The sequence below is a fragment of the Molossus molossus genome, unplaced genomic scaffold (assembly GCF_014108415.1).
Source record: "Molossus molossus isolate mMolMol1 unplaced genomic scaffold, mMolMol1.p scaffold_m16_p_17, whole genome shotgun sequence".
Lineage (NCBI taxonomy): Eukaryota > Metazoa > Chordata > Mammalia > Chiroptera > Molossidae > Molossus > Molossus molossus.
Window position 1 is genome coordinate 15,422,603 of NW_023425352.1, and position 17,618 is coordinate 15,440,220.

Sequence of the window (17,618 nt, forward strand, 5' to 3'; positions counted from 1 at the left end):
CTCCGGCGCAAGCAGATCACTTGCTGGGGAAGACTATCAGGCGGAGCAAGGGAACCGACGCTGCCCAATCAGAATAAGGCACTAGCGCCAGCGACGCTACCCAACCAGAGTGAGGCATTGGCTTCAGCTTGCCTCTCCCCGCCCTTTTCCTTTCCTCCGCTCGTCTACGCCCTCTCCCGCCCACTGGGCGCCGCTGGCTAGCCGGGTCACAGAGTAAGCCTCCAGCAGGGTAGAGTGACGACACTCAACCGGAAGTTACCGTTGAAGCTAAAACAGCCATAACTGATCATGGCAGCGGGAGTTTTCTGGCCTCCCGTCTCCAGTGTGACGTAGTTTTCCCTTCGCCCAATCTCTTCGTTGCCCTGGCAACAGTTGAGCCGTCTGGGAAGAAAAGCATCTGTAAGTAGACCCAAAATGGGACCAAAGGTGACCAGACATCCCATGTTAGACAAATTAATTCACATTCCGTACTACCTGCCTGGGATGGAGGAGAGGAGAGAGCAGGTTTCCAGGACCTTAGTTTGCCGGGACGTCTGGTCACTTACCTATGTGGACAAGAGTTTAGGGCTCCGATAATCCCTGTCCTGCCCGGAAGTTGCGTTTGGCACTTCTGAATGGGGTCATGGCGGAAGGGTGGGAACAGCGTGCGACCCCCGCGCCCCAGGGAGTGTCCATTCCGACTAGAGTCACGAAGTGATGTGAGTGTCCCTCGGCCTCCACAGTGGTGCAGGCCAGGGCCGGACGGTACCTGGGAGACTGAGCGCCGCGGAGCTCAGGGTTGCTTCCGCTGGAAGAAGCTTTTCTTTCCGGGCAGGCCGGGCGCCGGCCCGCCCTCCCTCCGCCCTCCCTCCGCCCCTGTGAGGCTCCCTGTGGGGCGAGGCCGCTCTACCGGCCTCCCTGGCCCAGCTGCGGCCAGCCAGGACCGGAGGGGCCTGGGCGCGGCCTCCGGGCGGAGCCCCTATCTCCCGCACGGAGCTCCGGATTACGCCCCCTCAAGTTCCTATTAAGTACTTTCACCCCCTGACCTTTGGAGGACGAAGAATTAGGGAGCTTGAGGAAATCATTTTCCATTCCCAGCTATAAAGGAAAAGGGTGGTCCCCCACCACTGCAGCACCACCTCTAAGTCTTATTTCCCCGCCTCCTTCACATTGTGAATTTTCTCCCTTTCCTTTGTTTCTCCTCTCTTAAGGGTCTGTAAGCACTGATTGCAGTTCTGGATGAAGGTATATTGTCCAAATTCTGCATGTTTACGGTTTCTTAAAGAATTTCATGCTTGTGAATACATATAAAAATACAGTATGCGTTTATATGGCTCTTTACAAGAGTTGTCACACACTGTCTCGTTTAGTCCCTTCTCTAGGCTTGAATCAAAAATTGTCAGTCATTTTGGCGATACCGGGTTGGATGCCCAAAGCTGCCTAAAGCTGTGGAGGAAAAGACCAGGAGAACTTTCAGGTAAATTGAAAATTGTTGATACTCAGCCAGTCAACAACAAGAGTACAAACCTACCTTCTTAATTTCTACTTCCTTAGTACTCATATTCCAGCCAAAATGAACTACTCTTGTTTCTTCTAAGGTTAATCACTGAAGCACCTAACTTTTGTGATTTTGTGTCATGGTTTTCCTTGGAGATATGTTTCCAGATTCTTCCCATTAGGAAGTAGTTTTCTCTGAGCTTACCTAGCACTTTTTGTGCCTCTTATATGATAAAACCTCTATTTTATATATAAGAGCTGCTTATGTTCTTAGCTTCATTACTGTGTTTATGCCTAAATAGAATGGTTTATATCAGGTTCATCTGCCTATCATTTTATACTGCACATGATATTTTGTTAAATGCTTACTGAAAGATTGAATTTTGAGATGTCTCCTGGATGCCCAGGACATTGCCAGCAAAGTTTTATGGAACTTCAGTTTATCAGAAATTCAGCATAGTCCCTACAACTCAACCTTTTCTTAGGCTTCCCCTCTGGAGACTTTCCCACATGATCTATTCCCCAATTTTTTATTAAGAGAAATATTCAAACAATTAAAAAATTGAAAGAATATTTCAATTTTTATTGAAATATTCATATACCCTTCACCTAGATCCAACAGTTGTTAACATTTTGCCATATTTACTTCATCCCTTCCCACTTTGTCATTGAACCACTTGGAAATAGGTTGCAGATACCTATTGTTAAGTAGACACCCCTAAAATTTCCAACATGTATTTCCCAAGAATTATAAAGTTATCCTGTGAAACAGTATCATTATCACAACTAAGGATATTAATAATTCTGAAATATTTAAAATCCACTATGTAAATTTTCCTATTTGACCGAAGAACATCTTTATACCTTCTCTTCCACTCCACCTGGCAAAAAAAAAAAAAAAAAAAAAAAATCAGGATCCAGTCAAAGTTTCTATATTGTATATGGATATTGTAACTCTTTAACTTTAATGTAGAATAGTTCCCCAATTCTTCCCCCACCCCTTGTTACACTGGCATTTTGAAGAGTTCATGCCAGTGTCTTTGTCTCCTTTTTCTTAGTTCTTGTAAATCAAAAGTTGGTCTAGAGACTTGACTAGATTCTATTTAAAATTGTTTTTGCAAGCATACTTCACAGTATTCATACTTTTCCAATCATGGTTAAGCCTTTTCAAATGCAGCTACATCTACCCATGTTATAATTTGAATCTCAGCACGCACATCTTTCTGTATGGTGTCTTACAGTTTAGCATTTAAGCCTCCTGTCTGTGTAAAGTATGCATTAGTGCTCTGAACTGGCAACAAAGACTGCCTACCTTTAGTAAAGTGTTGTTGTTACTTTGCCTACACTTGGAGCTGATGCAATGTCATCTGCAGCAAAGTGTACTGATGTCAGCATAGTTTCATGAGTTTCAACTCATGGCACTCCAAGGACTGTTGATGAAAGGTGTGTGGGCCCTGCAATTCATATACAGATGAATCTTGATGTTATCAAAGCAGATACCTAGGCAACTGCTGGCCATCTGGCCACATTCCAATTTAGGCTATGTTATTTTTCCCCCTGAAATTCTCTTGCATGTCCTAATTGGTCTTAGTGTTCTTGTGATAGCTTTTTGGTAATATTCCTTAAAGCCTATTAAAAACTGCTAAATCGAGATTATACTTAATGCTTTGTATGTTAGGAAAATTCTTTGCCCAATGGAGAGAGAAGTACATGCAGAATTTGCTTCATAATCATGAGAAAAACTCCCAAAACTGCCAAGCTCAGTACTCCTCATGTCCTAAACTTATTTTTGATCATGAAAGATAAGTGAAAGGAAGAAAATGCACTTAAGGGAGCAGAAGGAAATGCTCTGAGAAGGCAGAAATTGAAAGTTAAGTAATGTACTCAATAAGTCACTTGTTTTGTGTAGAAGGAAATTTGCTCATGTGGGACTATAAAACAGTTTTAAGCTGACTCCAAATTCAAGTAAGGCAAAATAATATACCAATTAAGACCACAGATTTTAGAATCAGACCTGGGTTTCAGGAACAGGGCCATTCACTAGCTGATGACTTTGGACAGTTTAATCATTTTATTTATCATCTATTAAATGGAGCCATAAAACCCCCAGGATTGTTGAACAGAATGACTCAACTATATGTAAAGTGCTTTACTTAGTGTATAGCACATGGTATATAGTCAGTGTGTGGCAGTTATTAATAACTTCTAAAGCAGTCCAATTTGGGCACATGGGCATGAAATATTTATAGAGTAAGAATGAATCTAAGACAGTGGTTCTCCAAGTTTAATGTGGGGAATGTAATAAAATAATCAGAGATTCTGATTCAGAGAATCTTGGGAAGCCTCCAGAAAAATCTATATTTAACAGTTGTCCAGGTGATTTTGATGCAGGTGATCTGAGGATCAGGCTTTGAGAAACACTGATAATTAAACAATTATTTCCCATTTCTTGCATACTGTTGAAATAGCTGTATATCTAAGATGCAGAGAATGTAAAACATTCTTCAAATACCTTTTTAAAAGATTAATAGCTAACATTTTAAGGGCCATTTTCCAGTATTGAATTTTTTTAAATAGCACAAATTATTAGAAAAAGACATTTTGCATGAATAGGATGTTGTGTCATTTTCTACTAACTTAATAGTAGTGTCTGCTACTGGAATATACCAAAACCAGTTCTGTCATCCAGGTTCACCCAAGATGAACAGTTCCTGTTCTTAGGCCTAGGCACATTCCAGAAACTAGACACCACACATTTTATTCACATGAGTCTGGAATAATTAGCCAAATTGAAACACGTTGCAACATTTTTCTACCATCAGATGCCAGGTAGCAAAACAGAATAGAATCTACTATGGTTTCCAACTACATGACATATGACGTTATTTGGCATCTCCAGATGAGCATTATCAATCCAAATTAGGCACTCTGCTAGCATGTGGGCAGCCACTTGAGTGAGAGTGAGCATTACTTCATTGTGTCTGCTAAAAAACACTTTCTTTTGGGGCTCTCTCTTACCTTTTTTCATGCTAGTTTACATTCAGAAATCTGCATTTTAAAATGCATCTACTAGTCAATCACAAGTCTTGGGTAAGACAAGAAAGAGAAAAGTTTTGCTCTTTTTCCTAACATTTCTGCTACCCGACCAGCCTGCACTAGCCAGGAACTGGCTTATTAAATACTCACAAAAGAAAAATGTCCTGTCCTTTACATAAACCGGATTGCTTCTGGTGTCTCCGTCAGTTCCCAGATTCTATTTTTGTTTCTTAATACCTATTAATTATAAAATAGGATGGTTTGGCATATAATGTGTTGCAGTGGCTTGGTGTTTTACTGAAGTTGCAAAGTTAAGTGCCTGTAGTGGCTGGGCAGGTAAGGTAAAAAACAATATGCTGTAGTGGAAACTGGAGAACTCCTCATGCTCATCTAAATGGGGCATCACTTCCCAGACCTACCCATTTTTTGCCATGTGGGAATATGGGCCTGGTGTTGCCACATTTATCAAGAGGAGTTGAAATTTTTACTTTATGTGAAGTCTCCTGATTTTTAAACATTAGTTCAAATAATTTTTAAACATTTTGCAAGCCAGCAAAGCATTTAACAAGATAGAACCAAGGGCTACCAGTTTATGACCCCTGTGTCTCTTACATGAAAACATGACTGATGCTTTGGTTGAAAATCTCAGAATGCTTTAGCATGTACTTCTCTAGTTAAGCAATAAGTGACTTATCTATCACCTCCATCAGAAATTCAAGATAGATTCTTATGTACACCAAGCTTCTATTCCCTTGATTCCAGTTTTGAAGGTTTTTACTATTGCTGCCAACTTAAAAGCGTTCATATTTTTTTCAGCCTTGCACTATATTATGAAATAAGTTTGCTTTACTATATTTTTAAAAATATATTTAAGAACATAATTTGGCAACACAAGCTCTTAAAAAGTAAACAAGTAAAACAGATTTTAAAAGGAAAACACTGTCATGCTTTCTTATAGGTACCATGGTGTTGATGAGGATTCAAAGAATGTTTAGAGTTGGAAAGTACTTAACTGGAAATCTAGAACAAATCCTTTATTATAGCAAAATTAGACCTAGGACAATAAATGTCAAACTGTATTTCTAAGCACTTTTCACTTGAACTTTGAAACCCAGGACAGATAAATACTAAACATGTTTTTTTATGAGAAAATCAACCCCCAATTGGTTAAGAAATATATTCAAGGTCACACAGTAATAGAGCCAGAATACAGCTCTGTATGCCACTTCAAGTATAAATATGATTAGAAAAAAAAAAAAGAAACCTAGGAAACAAACTCCAGTACAAGCTTTTTAAAAATCATACATTGGATTTTACTGTCACAGTTTATTTAAAATACTTGGAATCCTAGAATACTCTGAAGCAATTAAGTTTAAACTTTAAAAATGGGATTTTGTACAATTAGGATAAGCTGATAAGTTTTATATAAATTAATGGATGGAGAAAAAGAATTATGATGAAGAGCTAATGACTGGTTAGGGGCAGTAGGCACATATAGAGGATAACTACATTGATCCACAGAATGCCTTCTTGGGGCACCGAGCAAAGGTTAAAAATGAATTCGAGGAGACCAGTGTGACCTAGGAGGACAATTATAAAAATATCCAAATACTGTCCTGAGCATTTTTAGAAACTAAGTCTGGGCTTAATTTTTATATTTCTAATCTATAGTATATGATGCTTTGAATTACCAGGAATTGAATTTGGATTTTGGTAATCTGTTCCCCTTCTCTGCCCTATATGACTATAGCCTATATTTACCAGGTGCCTAGATGAAACTAGGGTACAATATAAAGCTAATAATCTTGTCTAGCTCTTTAACCCATGATTTTGGTCTCATCATATTCTCATATATCTGTGAAAAAAATAGAAAACTTATAAGTGTTACATGTTTCTAATTAAGGTTGAGACTTGAAAATTCCAGTGTCATCTTTTAAATATACTGCTAATGCTATAAACAAAATCCACAGACAAAAAGCAGTCTTTTATCCTGCCAAATTTCTTTTGGGTTGGTATCAAACATGACAATTGGAATGCTGAATCCTCAAATTAAGGAAAGAGTGTGTGAGAAGAAAAAAAAACCACCTGTCAATTAGAGTCATACATTAGTCTGATTTTGACACAATTCTCAAACTAAAGAGAAAAGAAATACAGTACTTTAGTTAGTTTGCTGCACTTATATTTTTATCATGAAAGTTACTGTTTGACTCATTTTACATTCATTCTCCTCTGCTAAGGTCATTAGTGGCTTCAAAACTTTCCATTTCAGCAGAAATTGAAGATCATGTTACTTTAACCTTCATTGGCTTCTACACTCCATAGTCTACTCTAATCTTATCTAACATCATCTTAAATGTTGTTGATCCTGAATTGGGGCACCATACTAAATCCATTTGTGGGTCTTCAGGCCATTCCTACAGATACAGCATAGAAAATACTAAACAGACCAGGCTTTGGAGTCAGGAGTTCAAATCCTGTTTCTCCAGCTATGTAATGTTGGACAGGATAACTTTTCCTAGACCTGGTTTGGGTCTGTTAAATTTAATAATGTATGTATGAGGGGTGCAATGGGAGGTGGATAAATGGATTATTCAATTCCAAAGTTACCTCTTAGGGTAAAAGTTATTTTCAAAATTACGATAGAAACCCCTTAAAAATGTCTGTGTAGTTCAAATACATGATTTTTACTAAAAAACTGCTGTTAGTTATTGCTAAGCAAACTAAAAATTAAGAGCCACTATGATGAACTAATGGAAAGAAGCTAAAGTAGATTTGTGGACATTGAGAGTATTCTTCCTTTAAGATAATTTTTAAGACAAGTATAAAAGGGATGAGTGGCAATTATAAAATGTTCCTGCTTGCCTGTGGGTTTTTATTCATTGTTTTATTAATAAGCCTCTATAACTCTAATACATGTCAATAGACTTATTCCTAAGACTCTGATTCAAAGACAACACTAACAGTGTAACAGTAAGTCACTGACATTCACTGAGCTTTTACCATGTGCTAAGGACTGGTCTAATGGCTTTATATGAATTACGTTATTTAACATACTAAGTCAATGCTATTATAAGCTTTATCTTACAAATGAAACTGAGGCTTAGAAAATTAATTTGTTTAAATGACTTATCTAACTCCAGATCCTTCTCTTAGCCACCACAGTATACTCGTCTCTATTTACCACCAGCCCTACCATCATCTACCATCTTTCCACATCCTTCCTAGTGAGATTATATCCATTTCTGTAGCTTAAACTACTGTACCATTGACTGTCAGAGCCTCCAGTCCTTTTTACTTTCCTATTGGACTTCCACACTCAGTGAGGCTGAACTTAAATTCATAGTTTTTACCATTCCTTCCTAACCTGTTCCTCCTGTGTTCCCAACTTGAATTAATACCTGCAACTATCCAAACATGTTAGCTTGAAATTTCAGTCATCCTTGATCATTTCCTTATCACCCAAAAGATGGGGGCAGAGGGAGTGGTGGTAGTGGTTTAAATCTCAACTTCAAACTCCAAGGCATAGCCCTCAAGGCTGAGAATGAACTGGCCTCCACCTAGCCAGACCCACCACAGTAAATACACTGTGTGTACACAGTTTTGTTTTTGTTTTTTAATCCTCACCCAAGGATATTTTTCCATTTTACCTTCAGGTAGAGTGGGGAGGGAGAAAGGGAGAGAGAGAGAAACATTGACATGAGAGGGACAGACACATCAACTGGTTGCCTCCCACACCACCCCAACCAAGGCTGGGACGAACTGCAGCTGAGGTATAATACCCTTGACCAGAATCCAACCTGCCACTCATTGGTCTGCGGGCTGACATTCTAACTGCTGAGCCAAACCGACCAGGGCTTGTTTTTAAATCCTCACCTAAGGATATGTTTTTATTGATTTTTCAGAGAGAGAGAAAATACCAATATGAGAAACATCTATGTGAGAGAGAAACATTAATCACTTGCCTCCCGCCCAAACCCTGCCTGGGGATCAAACTTGCAACCTAGGTAAAAGCCCTAACTGCGACTCAAACCCGCAACCTTTTGGTGTATGGGATGATGCTCCAACAAATTGAGCCACCTGGCCAGAGCTGGGCTTTTTGTTTTTTAACGCTTCTTTCTTTGAATATATTTTTCACTGTCTAGAACACCCTCCCCTTGCTATATAACCACTACTCTTTGTAGTAAACCCCCATTTATCTTTATGGATGAATGTCCCAGTGTCATGTGTAGTAATTCTTCAGAGATCAGCCACTGTCTCCTATTCTGAGTCAAGTCACTCATGGTTTTGGTTTCTTAAGGCACAGTAGATAAGCTTTTATTAAACTATCTTATATTCTATAGTAACTATTTACATGTTTCTCTCCACCTCACCTTCCCCAGATTCCTCAAGGAGAAGAACTGGTTCTGATCCACTGTTACCTTCTTCATTTAGCTGTGGCAGGCACATTATAGACATTCAGTGTCTTTGTTGAAAGAAAAAACCTGCATAGACATATATGATCCCAAATTCCTCTTCTTCTGTTACATTAATTTTCCACTCTGAAAGAAGCATTCTCCTCACTAAAAACAGCATCCTTTTCTACTCCAGTCTTTACCATCCAGTGTTCACATCCAGAGCTCTGTCCTTATTAACAGATATAGCCATTAACTTTTATTTTTTATGTTCAGTAATTATTTTATTAGTAATTAGTTTCGATCAAGCTTTCACTAATTGTAATAACTTAATCCAGCATATTTTCTTTTTCATTTAAATTTATAAACATTTTTGTAGTGGAGAAGTATGGTAGCATGATTATTAAAATGTGTTCAAGCATGAAAGTATATTACATTAAAATAAAATTAAGTGGAATGGAAATAGAGGTCTAGGGAGAAAAAGGAAAATATCTAACTAAAAAATAAATTCTTCCTTTTATAAGTAATGGATGATGGTAGCTATCAAACTGCTATGATATTTAGATTATATTTGATACACTTTTTTCAAAAAAAAATTTATTTATTTTAGAGAAAGGGAGAGGGAGAGATGGAAACATCAATGAGAGAGAACATCAATTGGTTGATGTTGAGCATGCATGCCTCCCCCCAACTGGGGATCAGGCCCACAACCTGGGCATGTGCCCTAACCAGGAATAGAACCAGTGACCTCTTGGTGCATAGGTCAACACTCAGCCACTGAGCCATACCAGCCAGGCTGATACATTTTTTAAAGACTGATATAAAAATTATTTTTAGTTCAGCTGGTGTGGCTCAGAGGTTGAGCATTGATCCATGCACCAAGAGGTTGCCAGTTCGATTCCCAGTCAGGACACATGCCCAGGTTGTGGGCCTGATCCCCAGTGTGGGGAATACAGGAGGTGGCTAATCGATGTTATCCCTCATCAGTGTTTCTCTCTCTCTCTCCCTCTCCCTTCCTCTCTCTCTAAAATCAATAAAGGAAACACAATTTTTTAAAATTATTTTTAAGTATGCTGGAAATTATATCCTTTATCACTAAACTTATAACAAATTTATGTCACTTTAGAAACATGTAATGGAATACATAGTTTTTCTACCTAGTTTTTCAAAATCCCTGGAGGTTATGAAAGCATAAAATTTGAAGACCACTGATATATATTCTCAAGCTTCAGAAACAGGCTTTAGTGCTCTTGTCTAGTCCCACACCCATAATTTAGTTTGGTTACCAAACTAAATCACCCTAGAGATTAATTTACGTTATCAACATGTGTATGACTGATTTAAAGTAGTAATCCTTCCTAGACTTAAGTGTCTTTCAACTCTCAGTCCTACAGCTTAGTAAAATATTTCATGATAAAAATTTGGTTTTCCTCCATATTCTTCTAATTTTAGACATCCAGCTCAAATGGCTATGACAGGTTTGCTTACTTTGTCATGACTTTGAAATGCACTACCCATCTAAAACCATTATCTCTAGGAGAAATTACAAACTAAAGGAACCATGGGGGAAAAGCAAGCAGCAGATTATTTTCTAATTACTCAGACCAAGAGCTTCAAAAAATGATTAATTGACATTGCTTTCCCTCTAAGAAGTAAAAGTTTGGGTTCTATTAATGTTAAGAATTTTATTTTATCTGCAGTTTAATGTTTTCTCTTAAAATATGCCTTCAAGGGCTGTATTATTTTATTTTAGTTAATCCTCACCTTAGGATATTTTTCCTTTTTTAGATAGAGTGGAAAGAGAGGAGGGAGAGAGAAAGAAACCTGTATATGAGAGAGAGACACTGATTGGCTGCCTCCCACACAACCTGTCTGGGGCCAGGGATCAAACCTGCAAACCCAGGTTCATGTCCTTGTTGGGGAATTTAACCCTCAGCCCCTCGATCCGCAGGCCTATGCTCTAACCACTGACCCAAATCGGCCAGGGCAAAATCTGTATCATTTTAAAGTCTGGCATAATATTCCATTGTATGGCTGTTCCATAATTTAACTTTTGACACATTGCTGAACATTTTGCTGTTCAATGCAATGCATTAATGAACAGTTATTTTTACATCTTTATATACCCATGCTTTGTTTCTCTAGGGTTCATTACTATTAGAATTTTGGGTCCAAAAAAACTGCATATTTAATTTTAGTAAATACTACAAAATATTAACAGCTACTACAAAATATCCCTCTGAAAGAGTTATACCAACCCACCCACCCAATAACAAAGAGCTCCCATTTCTCTATACCTTCTCTAACTGCAGATACTATCAGGTTTCTTACTTTTTTGCAATTTTGAAAGACATAACCTACACACCAAAATGAGAATGATTTTTAATGAGGCCGTAGTGACTTTCACACTTAAATTTCATTACCAAGACCCCCAGCATTCCTAAATCCTCTTCAAAATATCTCCTAGCATTCTATTCTCTCCCCTCACTCTAGCCTGTAAGCTCCAAAAGGGCAAAGTTTTTGTTTGTCTGTTTTCTTCACTAATGACCAGTACCTGGGCACATGGTAGAGAGTTATTTATTGAACTGAATGACATAGCAGTTGTATGATAAGCATGAATATCAGACATAGCTAGTTATCTGTCTCCAGTGTTGCACACACCTTACCAACAAGAATGTATCCTTAGAGCAGGCCTCAGCTCCTTGGAACCTGTTATACCAAGACAAAAGACCCATGTTTGGCTATTAACAGGCTATCTGGAGAAGGAAATAAATGCTCCTTCCTACTCTGACTCCCTAGGCAGTTGATTATCAAGACAATGTAGCCTTGCCAGTGTGGCCATCCAGCTACCACCATGCTTGTTTTAGCCCTTCCCTTCCAGTTTCTCTCCTGTCAATGCCTAGGGGGACCTAAGAACAAGAACCAACCCTAGTAAAGCAGACACTCCACCCAGGCAAGTGATGGCACTAATGTTCCCCACACCAGGCCTTTGGCCCCACACCCTTTCCCATAATAATGGCAGCTTAGTCAAACAGGGAACTAAGGTTTGTTAGAGCACCAAGTTTCACTGTTTTCCTCAGGCCAGATTTTGGCTGTGAAAGAGGTATATAGACCAGAGAAAGCAAAATATATTGATTGAATTCTAAGTGGTTGGTATTACTAATCTATAGAACAGCCAAGAGTTTAGTATTGATAAACCCACCAGTTTAGCATTTTGGAGATATAAAAATGTTTAGCTATTATGTATTTCCTTCACATTTATCAACATTAGAATGTATACCCTTCCTTTCAGAAGCAATGTCAGATTAGGCTCAAATAAGGACCCAACACATATCTTGTGAGATCTCTAATGGAGAGGCTACATGTTTTTAGTATATGTTGATTAATCAGGGATCTGCAACGTTATTAGCCTTCAACTAGTGATGAGTTGCTTTATTCTGGTCCATTTCCTACTTTATCATCATTCCCAGACAGAGCAACACTTTTATTAGGCATGTCAAAAGTAATAGAGTGGGAATAACTAAGACTAGGAGAAGCTTCACTTGATTACAACTCATTTGCAGTGAGTGGGTGGTTAAGGCAGGCACCAAGCCAGCATCACCACTTTATAAATAATAACTCTTTCTTCTGTGGTGCTGATGTTGTGAAAGAGACATGGTTAAGGTTGCATCAGTATGACGAAACATCACAAAATGGGTGGGACTGTCTGGAGAAGCATCTGTTTGGAAAGGAATCTACAACACCTTGAATATACAGCATAGTTGTAATCTGGGATGTAACAGTGGGAACAAATGTCATCGGCCAGAGATGGCATACATGCTGGGATATTCATAACAGAATACTCATAAGAGTATTTCTTGGGCTCAGCAATTAGAGCGTCGGCCTGCAGTCCAGTGAGGCCTGGGTTCGGTTCCCGCTGGGGGCACGTACCTCGGCTGCAGTTTGTCCCCGGCCCTGGTTGGCTGTGCGGGTGGCAGCCACTCAATGTGTCCCTTTCACATCGATGTTTCTCTCTCCCTCTCCCAATCTATCTTAAAAAATGGAAAAATGTCCTCGGGTGAGAATTAAAAAAAAAAAAAGTATTTCTTGGGCTGGCCAGTGTGGCTCGGTGGATTAACCATCATCCCATGGACTGAGAGGTCCTGGTTCGATTCCCAGTCAGGGCACGTGCCTGGGTTGTAGGCTGGCTCGTTGGGGGAGGAGGGGGGCATGCAGGAGGCAGCCAATGTTTCTCTCTCCTTTCCTCTAAAATAAGTCCATGAAAACGTATTTTTTAAAAAGACTATTTCTCAATACTTCAGCATGTTGTGTGTCTGTATTGAGGAAAATAGTAAACTGACAATTTCACCTGTTTGCTACTTCCTTACAACTTGGGAGCTGTGCAGCCAGTAACTGGTCCTTAGGATTCCTTTTGTCATTACAGCAACAGTTAAAATAGAAAACAGCTACTATTGAGAGGAGTATGTTAGGAAATGTTTACCTCCTACCTCATCCTTTCCCAACTACCTCTTACCACCTCCCAAATGGCCGTTATTTATGTCACCCACCGTTCAGGGGAGATGTTATCGGTAAACCAAGGTGGCTGCACACAATTGCCTTTGTTTTTCTTCAGCTGATAGCTAGTAATTTTCTTTAAAAAAAAAAAAAAAAAGGCACTATCCCTAGGAGGGAGAAATTTTTAGAATATGCAGACTTCCAATTAACACCACTATAGACCAGTGAAAGTTGACAAAATCTAGATGCTTTATATGAACTATCTCAACATTGTTTCAATTATAAGATCCACAGGAAATTAAGGGGGAAATTGTATGATAGGTAGTTCATTTTTATAGGAATTGTGATTTTCTTCAGTTACAATGGAAATTTCTCAAGCAGTATGTTGGGAATTCATTCTTGAATAATACTAATAATTGATTTCTCATTTGAAGGAAAACCTGTACCAGCAATTCAGCCATGGCAGAAGTGAAGTCCATGTTCAGGGAAGTCCTTCCAAAACAAGGTATTTAAATCACAAATTCTTAGGTGACAATATTATAGGACCAGAAAGTAAAAGGCAGTGTCCCATAGTAGGCTCAACTAAAAATTTGAAACTACTTTGGTGTTCTGTATCCCACATTTACTGTCCATTGCTACTATGCTTCTTTCATGAGTAGGTTGTAAAAGAGTAATCCATCACTTTATTTTTTTCCAGTGAAGGGATGACAAATGAAGCACTGTTTCTTAAACCTAGAAATCCTGTTATATATACTCAAGATTACAGGTTACAATACAAAATTGTCCATAAGAGCACTGTAATCCACCATAATATTAAGTTATGAATGTGTGTAAAAGGAAACCTAAATCAAGTAACAGTAAGAAATACTAAAGGTTTCAGTTAAACATTCAGTAATTTGAATATTCGTGTTAAATTAATACCATACTTCACTATGTATTTTTAGGCACTATACAAGTATTTTTAGGTACTGTGAATTTCCCCAAAATCTTTTCAAATTAAACATTTGACACAAAAAATCATGTCAAAAAGTTCTGGTAGCTTAGAATCTTGGGAAGTTGGAAACTTGTCTTCCTCATGAACTCCCTAGTATTACATGCTTTTAAGGTTTTATATATTGAAGAAATGTTACAGGAGTAAACTATGAGAACAAGATATTTTCATTAACAATGGATTAAGTTTTTATTTTAGATCTTCACTCTGACTACAAATCCAAACCACCAAATAACTGGTTTATCCCAAATTCTTATTTCTTTTTAAACTTAGGGCAATTATCTGTGGAAGATATAACCACAATGGTGCTGTGTAAACCCAAACTTTTACCTTTAAAGTCTCTGACTTTGGAGAAACTGGAGAAAATGCAACAAGCAGCACAAGAAACAATTCGCCAACAAGAAATGGCAGAAAAGGAACAGCAGCAAATAACTCACTAATAACTCAGTACTTCTGTAGAACACCCTACCTTACTGTTAACAGTAGCTAGAAAAGATTCCACCTGTATGCTGAAAATATGTTAAAACTGATATTCATGTAGATAATATAAAAATAGCCAAGACTAATGAAATTTGTATGGTGAATTGAAACACTCTAGTTGTATTGACTATATATGACATTAAAAACTAACCCAAATCTTATGGTTTTGTTTTTGCTCTTTATACCCAAGTTTTTAGAACTGCAAATTAAATTAGTGTTCACCATTCCTATTACTCTTTTATAGATAACATTCTTAGGCAACAAGTGACTAAATGCAATTTTTCCAAGAAATCTTTACATATTTACTAAAAACTGTATTTAAAGATATTTTAATCTTGCATTAAGTATGCACGCTGGGCTTTTACATTACCTAATTTTTAAACTTTTTATGAATTTGATGTGATCTATCATGTTTAAGGCCATTTTTCCTGACCAGCTGATTCTACTACTGACAAAACTCTATTTCTTAAAGTAAATAGAAACTACTGTGGTGGTATTTCATCTTTTTTTTTAATCCTCACCTGAGGATATTTTATCAGATGGGGTGGGGGAGGGGAGAGAGAGATCAATTGGCTGCCTCCCTCAACCAGGGCCAGGGTTCAGAACTGCAACCCAGGTAGGTACTCTTTGGTCCTTGGGCCCGATGCTCTAACCACTGACATAACCAGCCAGGGCAAAATAAACTTCGTTTTAAGAAACCCTCACCTAAGCTTCTAATTATACTGATTTTAAGGACTTAATGAATTACTGGCTATCTTTATCATTCATGTTTCAAAACCCTAGAAATGGAAAGTAATGTTGACTTTTAAAAGAGCTCACGAGGTAAACATGAAATTCAACTTGTAGTGATAGTTCTAAGACTGTACTGAAACCTGTAACAGGTATATTCCTAAAACTACCTCTGTAAATTCTGAATTCTTGGTTGGTTGGCTGCAGTCAACAACACAATATAAATTAAGGCCTTGCTGAGTAATTAAGGCTCTGCAAAAGAGGTTAGAAATGTGGTCATTCTTAAATAATGATTTATTGGTAGCTACTATTTTTCTCAGACACTGAATAAATGCAAAACTTTGAGTCTCTGAAGAATAATTTGTTGTAACAAACATTTGCTAATAGAATTTACGAATGATGAGAGGTAGTGTGTATTTTAGAAATTTCATTAGACTATAGATAAAATGTTTTAAAAGTATATATGGGGTTCCCAAGTATAATATTAAAAGAAATTATTTCCTATTGTACTTTTGATTTAGAAGTTTGTAAGAAACAAAGTTTAAAATTCACTAGGTTCAAATGAACTCCAATGATTTTAAATTTACTTTGTGAAATAAAACTATTTTTTAAAAACCTAAAATAAATGTACTCTCAATAAAGAATCAACACTGCTTCACATGTTTTATTTTGTCATACATTCTTCTAGAACCGGGTTCATTTTTCCAGTTTTGTAGAAAAATAGATGTTCCAGCCACCATTTACTTAACTGTCTAGTCTTTAAGACCAATCAATGTTCCCTGGAAAGATGAATAAGTCTCATGACTAACTCATTTTCTTAAAATTCTTTAAGACAAAGAAATAACTTTTTTTACTCCCAAAGCACAGTATTTCAACAGCAGCAGCCAACATGGGGTTTTAGCAGCTTAACTTTACCCCCTAAATAAAGCTTTGTATAAACCAGTGATTTTACTACAAAAACACTGTCCTTGAAAGAAAGGAGTAGCAATCTGACGTCAATGCAAAACTTGGAATGATTAGGTCATAAACATGGCACTTACAAAAGGTAGCTTATGAGAACATTCCACTTAAGAAGTGGTTACTTTTCTGTCCCTCCTTTACACCGTCAAAAAAAAAGAAAGAAAACACTTCCTTTAAAAATTCCCCTTAAATTTAAGTCTATAAAATTCAGAAATGCCTTGTACCCAAAACAAGTGCTTAAAAAAAAAAAAAAACTGTGCTAACAACCCTTACAATTCAGATACACACACACACACACACACACACGTGTGTGTGTGTGTGCATATTTTTTGTAACATCTAAGATCGCAAGAGTTCTCATATTCAGTAGCTCTCTGGTTTAAGACGACCTCCATCTCCTTCACTTACAAAACGTTTTCTGCCCCTGCAATGCAAAGAAAAAACATGAAAACAGATACAAATTCTGACTACAGTCAATTTAAACAACTTTAAACTTGGTATTTCCTAGTTATTCTTTAAGTTTCATAAGGTTTCTTTGTTTAAAAAAAAAAAAAGTCAATATGCCTCTAAATCTTTAAAAGGACTCTTTCCCTAATATATTATTCTAGGATACAGCATATCAAATGAACTGCTAATCTGAGTTTTTAGTTGAAAAGCTTAATTATTGAAATAAATTCATTGTTCAGAGGCAGTCATGTTTAAAAAGTTAAAATATAAATAAGGCAAACATGCTATTTAGAAATTTGGTATTTATTTCTACTATGTAATTAATACATTATTTGAAAGCTAAACAGTAAGCCAAATAGAAAACATATAATCTGGAACCATGCAAACTAGAGCTATGCAATCTACCAAAAATACCCACGTTTAAATTTTTTTTTTTTTCAGATGTAGAAAATTTATAACCTGAATATGGAAAACTAAATCAGAATCAAATTAATTCCAGTCTATGCCCCATTTTAGGACTCATGTTATTTCAAACTCAAATGGCCCTGCTGTATACTGTAACCACATTCTAGCTACATATAGTAGCAACATCCCAGGAGAAATAATTTACCAGCA

The 17,618-nt window shown here is 37.4% G+C and overlaps 2 protein-coding genes across 6 annotated transcripts in view; one reads left to right on the plus strand and one right to left on the minus strand.

The window, feature by feature from the left end:
- Positions 1-233: 233 nt before the first annotated feature.
- On the plus strand, positions 234-16,240 carry BBIP1 (BBSome interacting protein 1). 4 transcript variants are annotated; one of them, XM_036265394.1, is made up of 5 exons: positions 234-399; positions 1,191-1,224; positions 1,350-1,456; positions 13,832-13,902; positions 14,662-16,239. In XM_036265394.1, the coding sequence occupies exons 4-5, from the start codon at positions 13,857-13,859 to the stop codon at positions 14,826-14,828; spliced, it is 213 nt and encodes a 70-aa protein (XP_036121287.1). In that variant the 5' UTR covers positions 234-399; positions 1,191-1,224; positions 1,350-1,456; positions 13,832-13,856; the 3' UTR covers positions 14,829-16,239. The 4 variants fall into 4 exon arrangements, with proteins under 4 accessions (XP_036121287.1, XP_036121286.1, XP_036121288.1 ...); XM_036265393.1 differs by lacking the exon at positions 1,191-1,224; XM_036265395.1 differs by lacking the exons at positions 234-399; positions 1,191-1,224 and adding an exon at positions 600-698.
- The window catches only part of PDCD4 (programmed cell death 4), a 28,853-nt gene continuing 27,471 nt past the window's right edge, over positions 16,237-17,618 (minus strand). For both annotated transcript variants that reach the window (XM_036265392.1, XM_036265391.1), the window contains exon 12: positions 16,237-16,980. In XM_036265392.1, coding sequence (XP_036121285.1) covers positions 16,920-16,980 — 61 coding nt within the window. In that variant the 3' untranslated portion in view covers positions 16,237-16,919. The remainder of the gene's footprint in view (positions 16,981-17,618) is intronic.

Coding starts and splice junctions, on each gene's coding strand:
- BBIP1 (XM_036265394.1), top strand. CDS start 13,857: ATGGCAGAAGTGAAGTCCATGTTCAGGGAAGTCCTTCCAAAACAAG. Junction 13,903..14,661: donor GGAAGTCCTTCCAAAACAAG/GTATTTAAATCA, acceptor TTTTAAACTTAG/GGCAATTATCTGTGGAAGAT.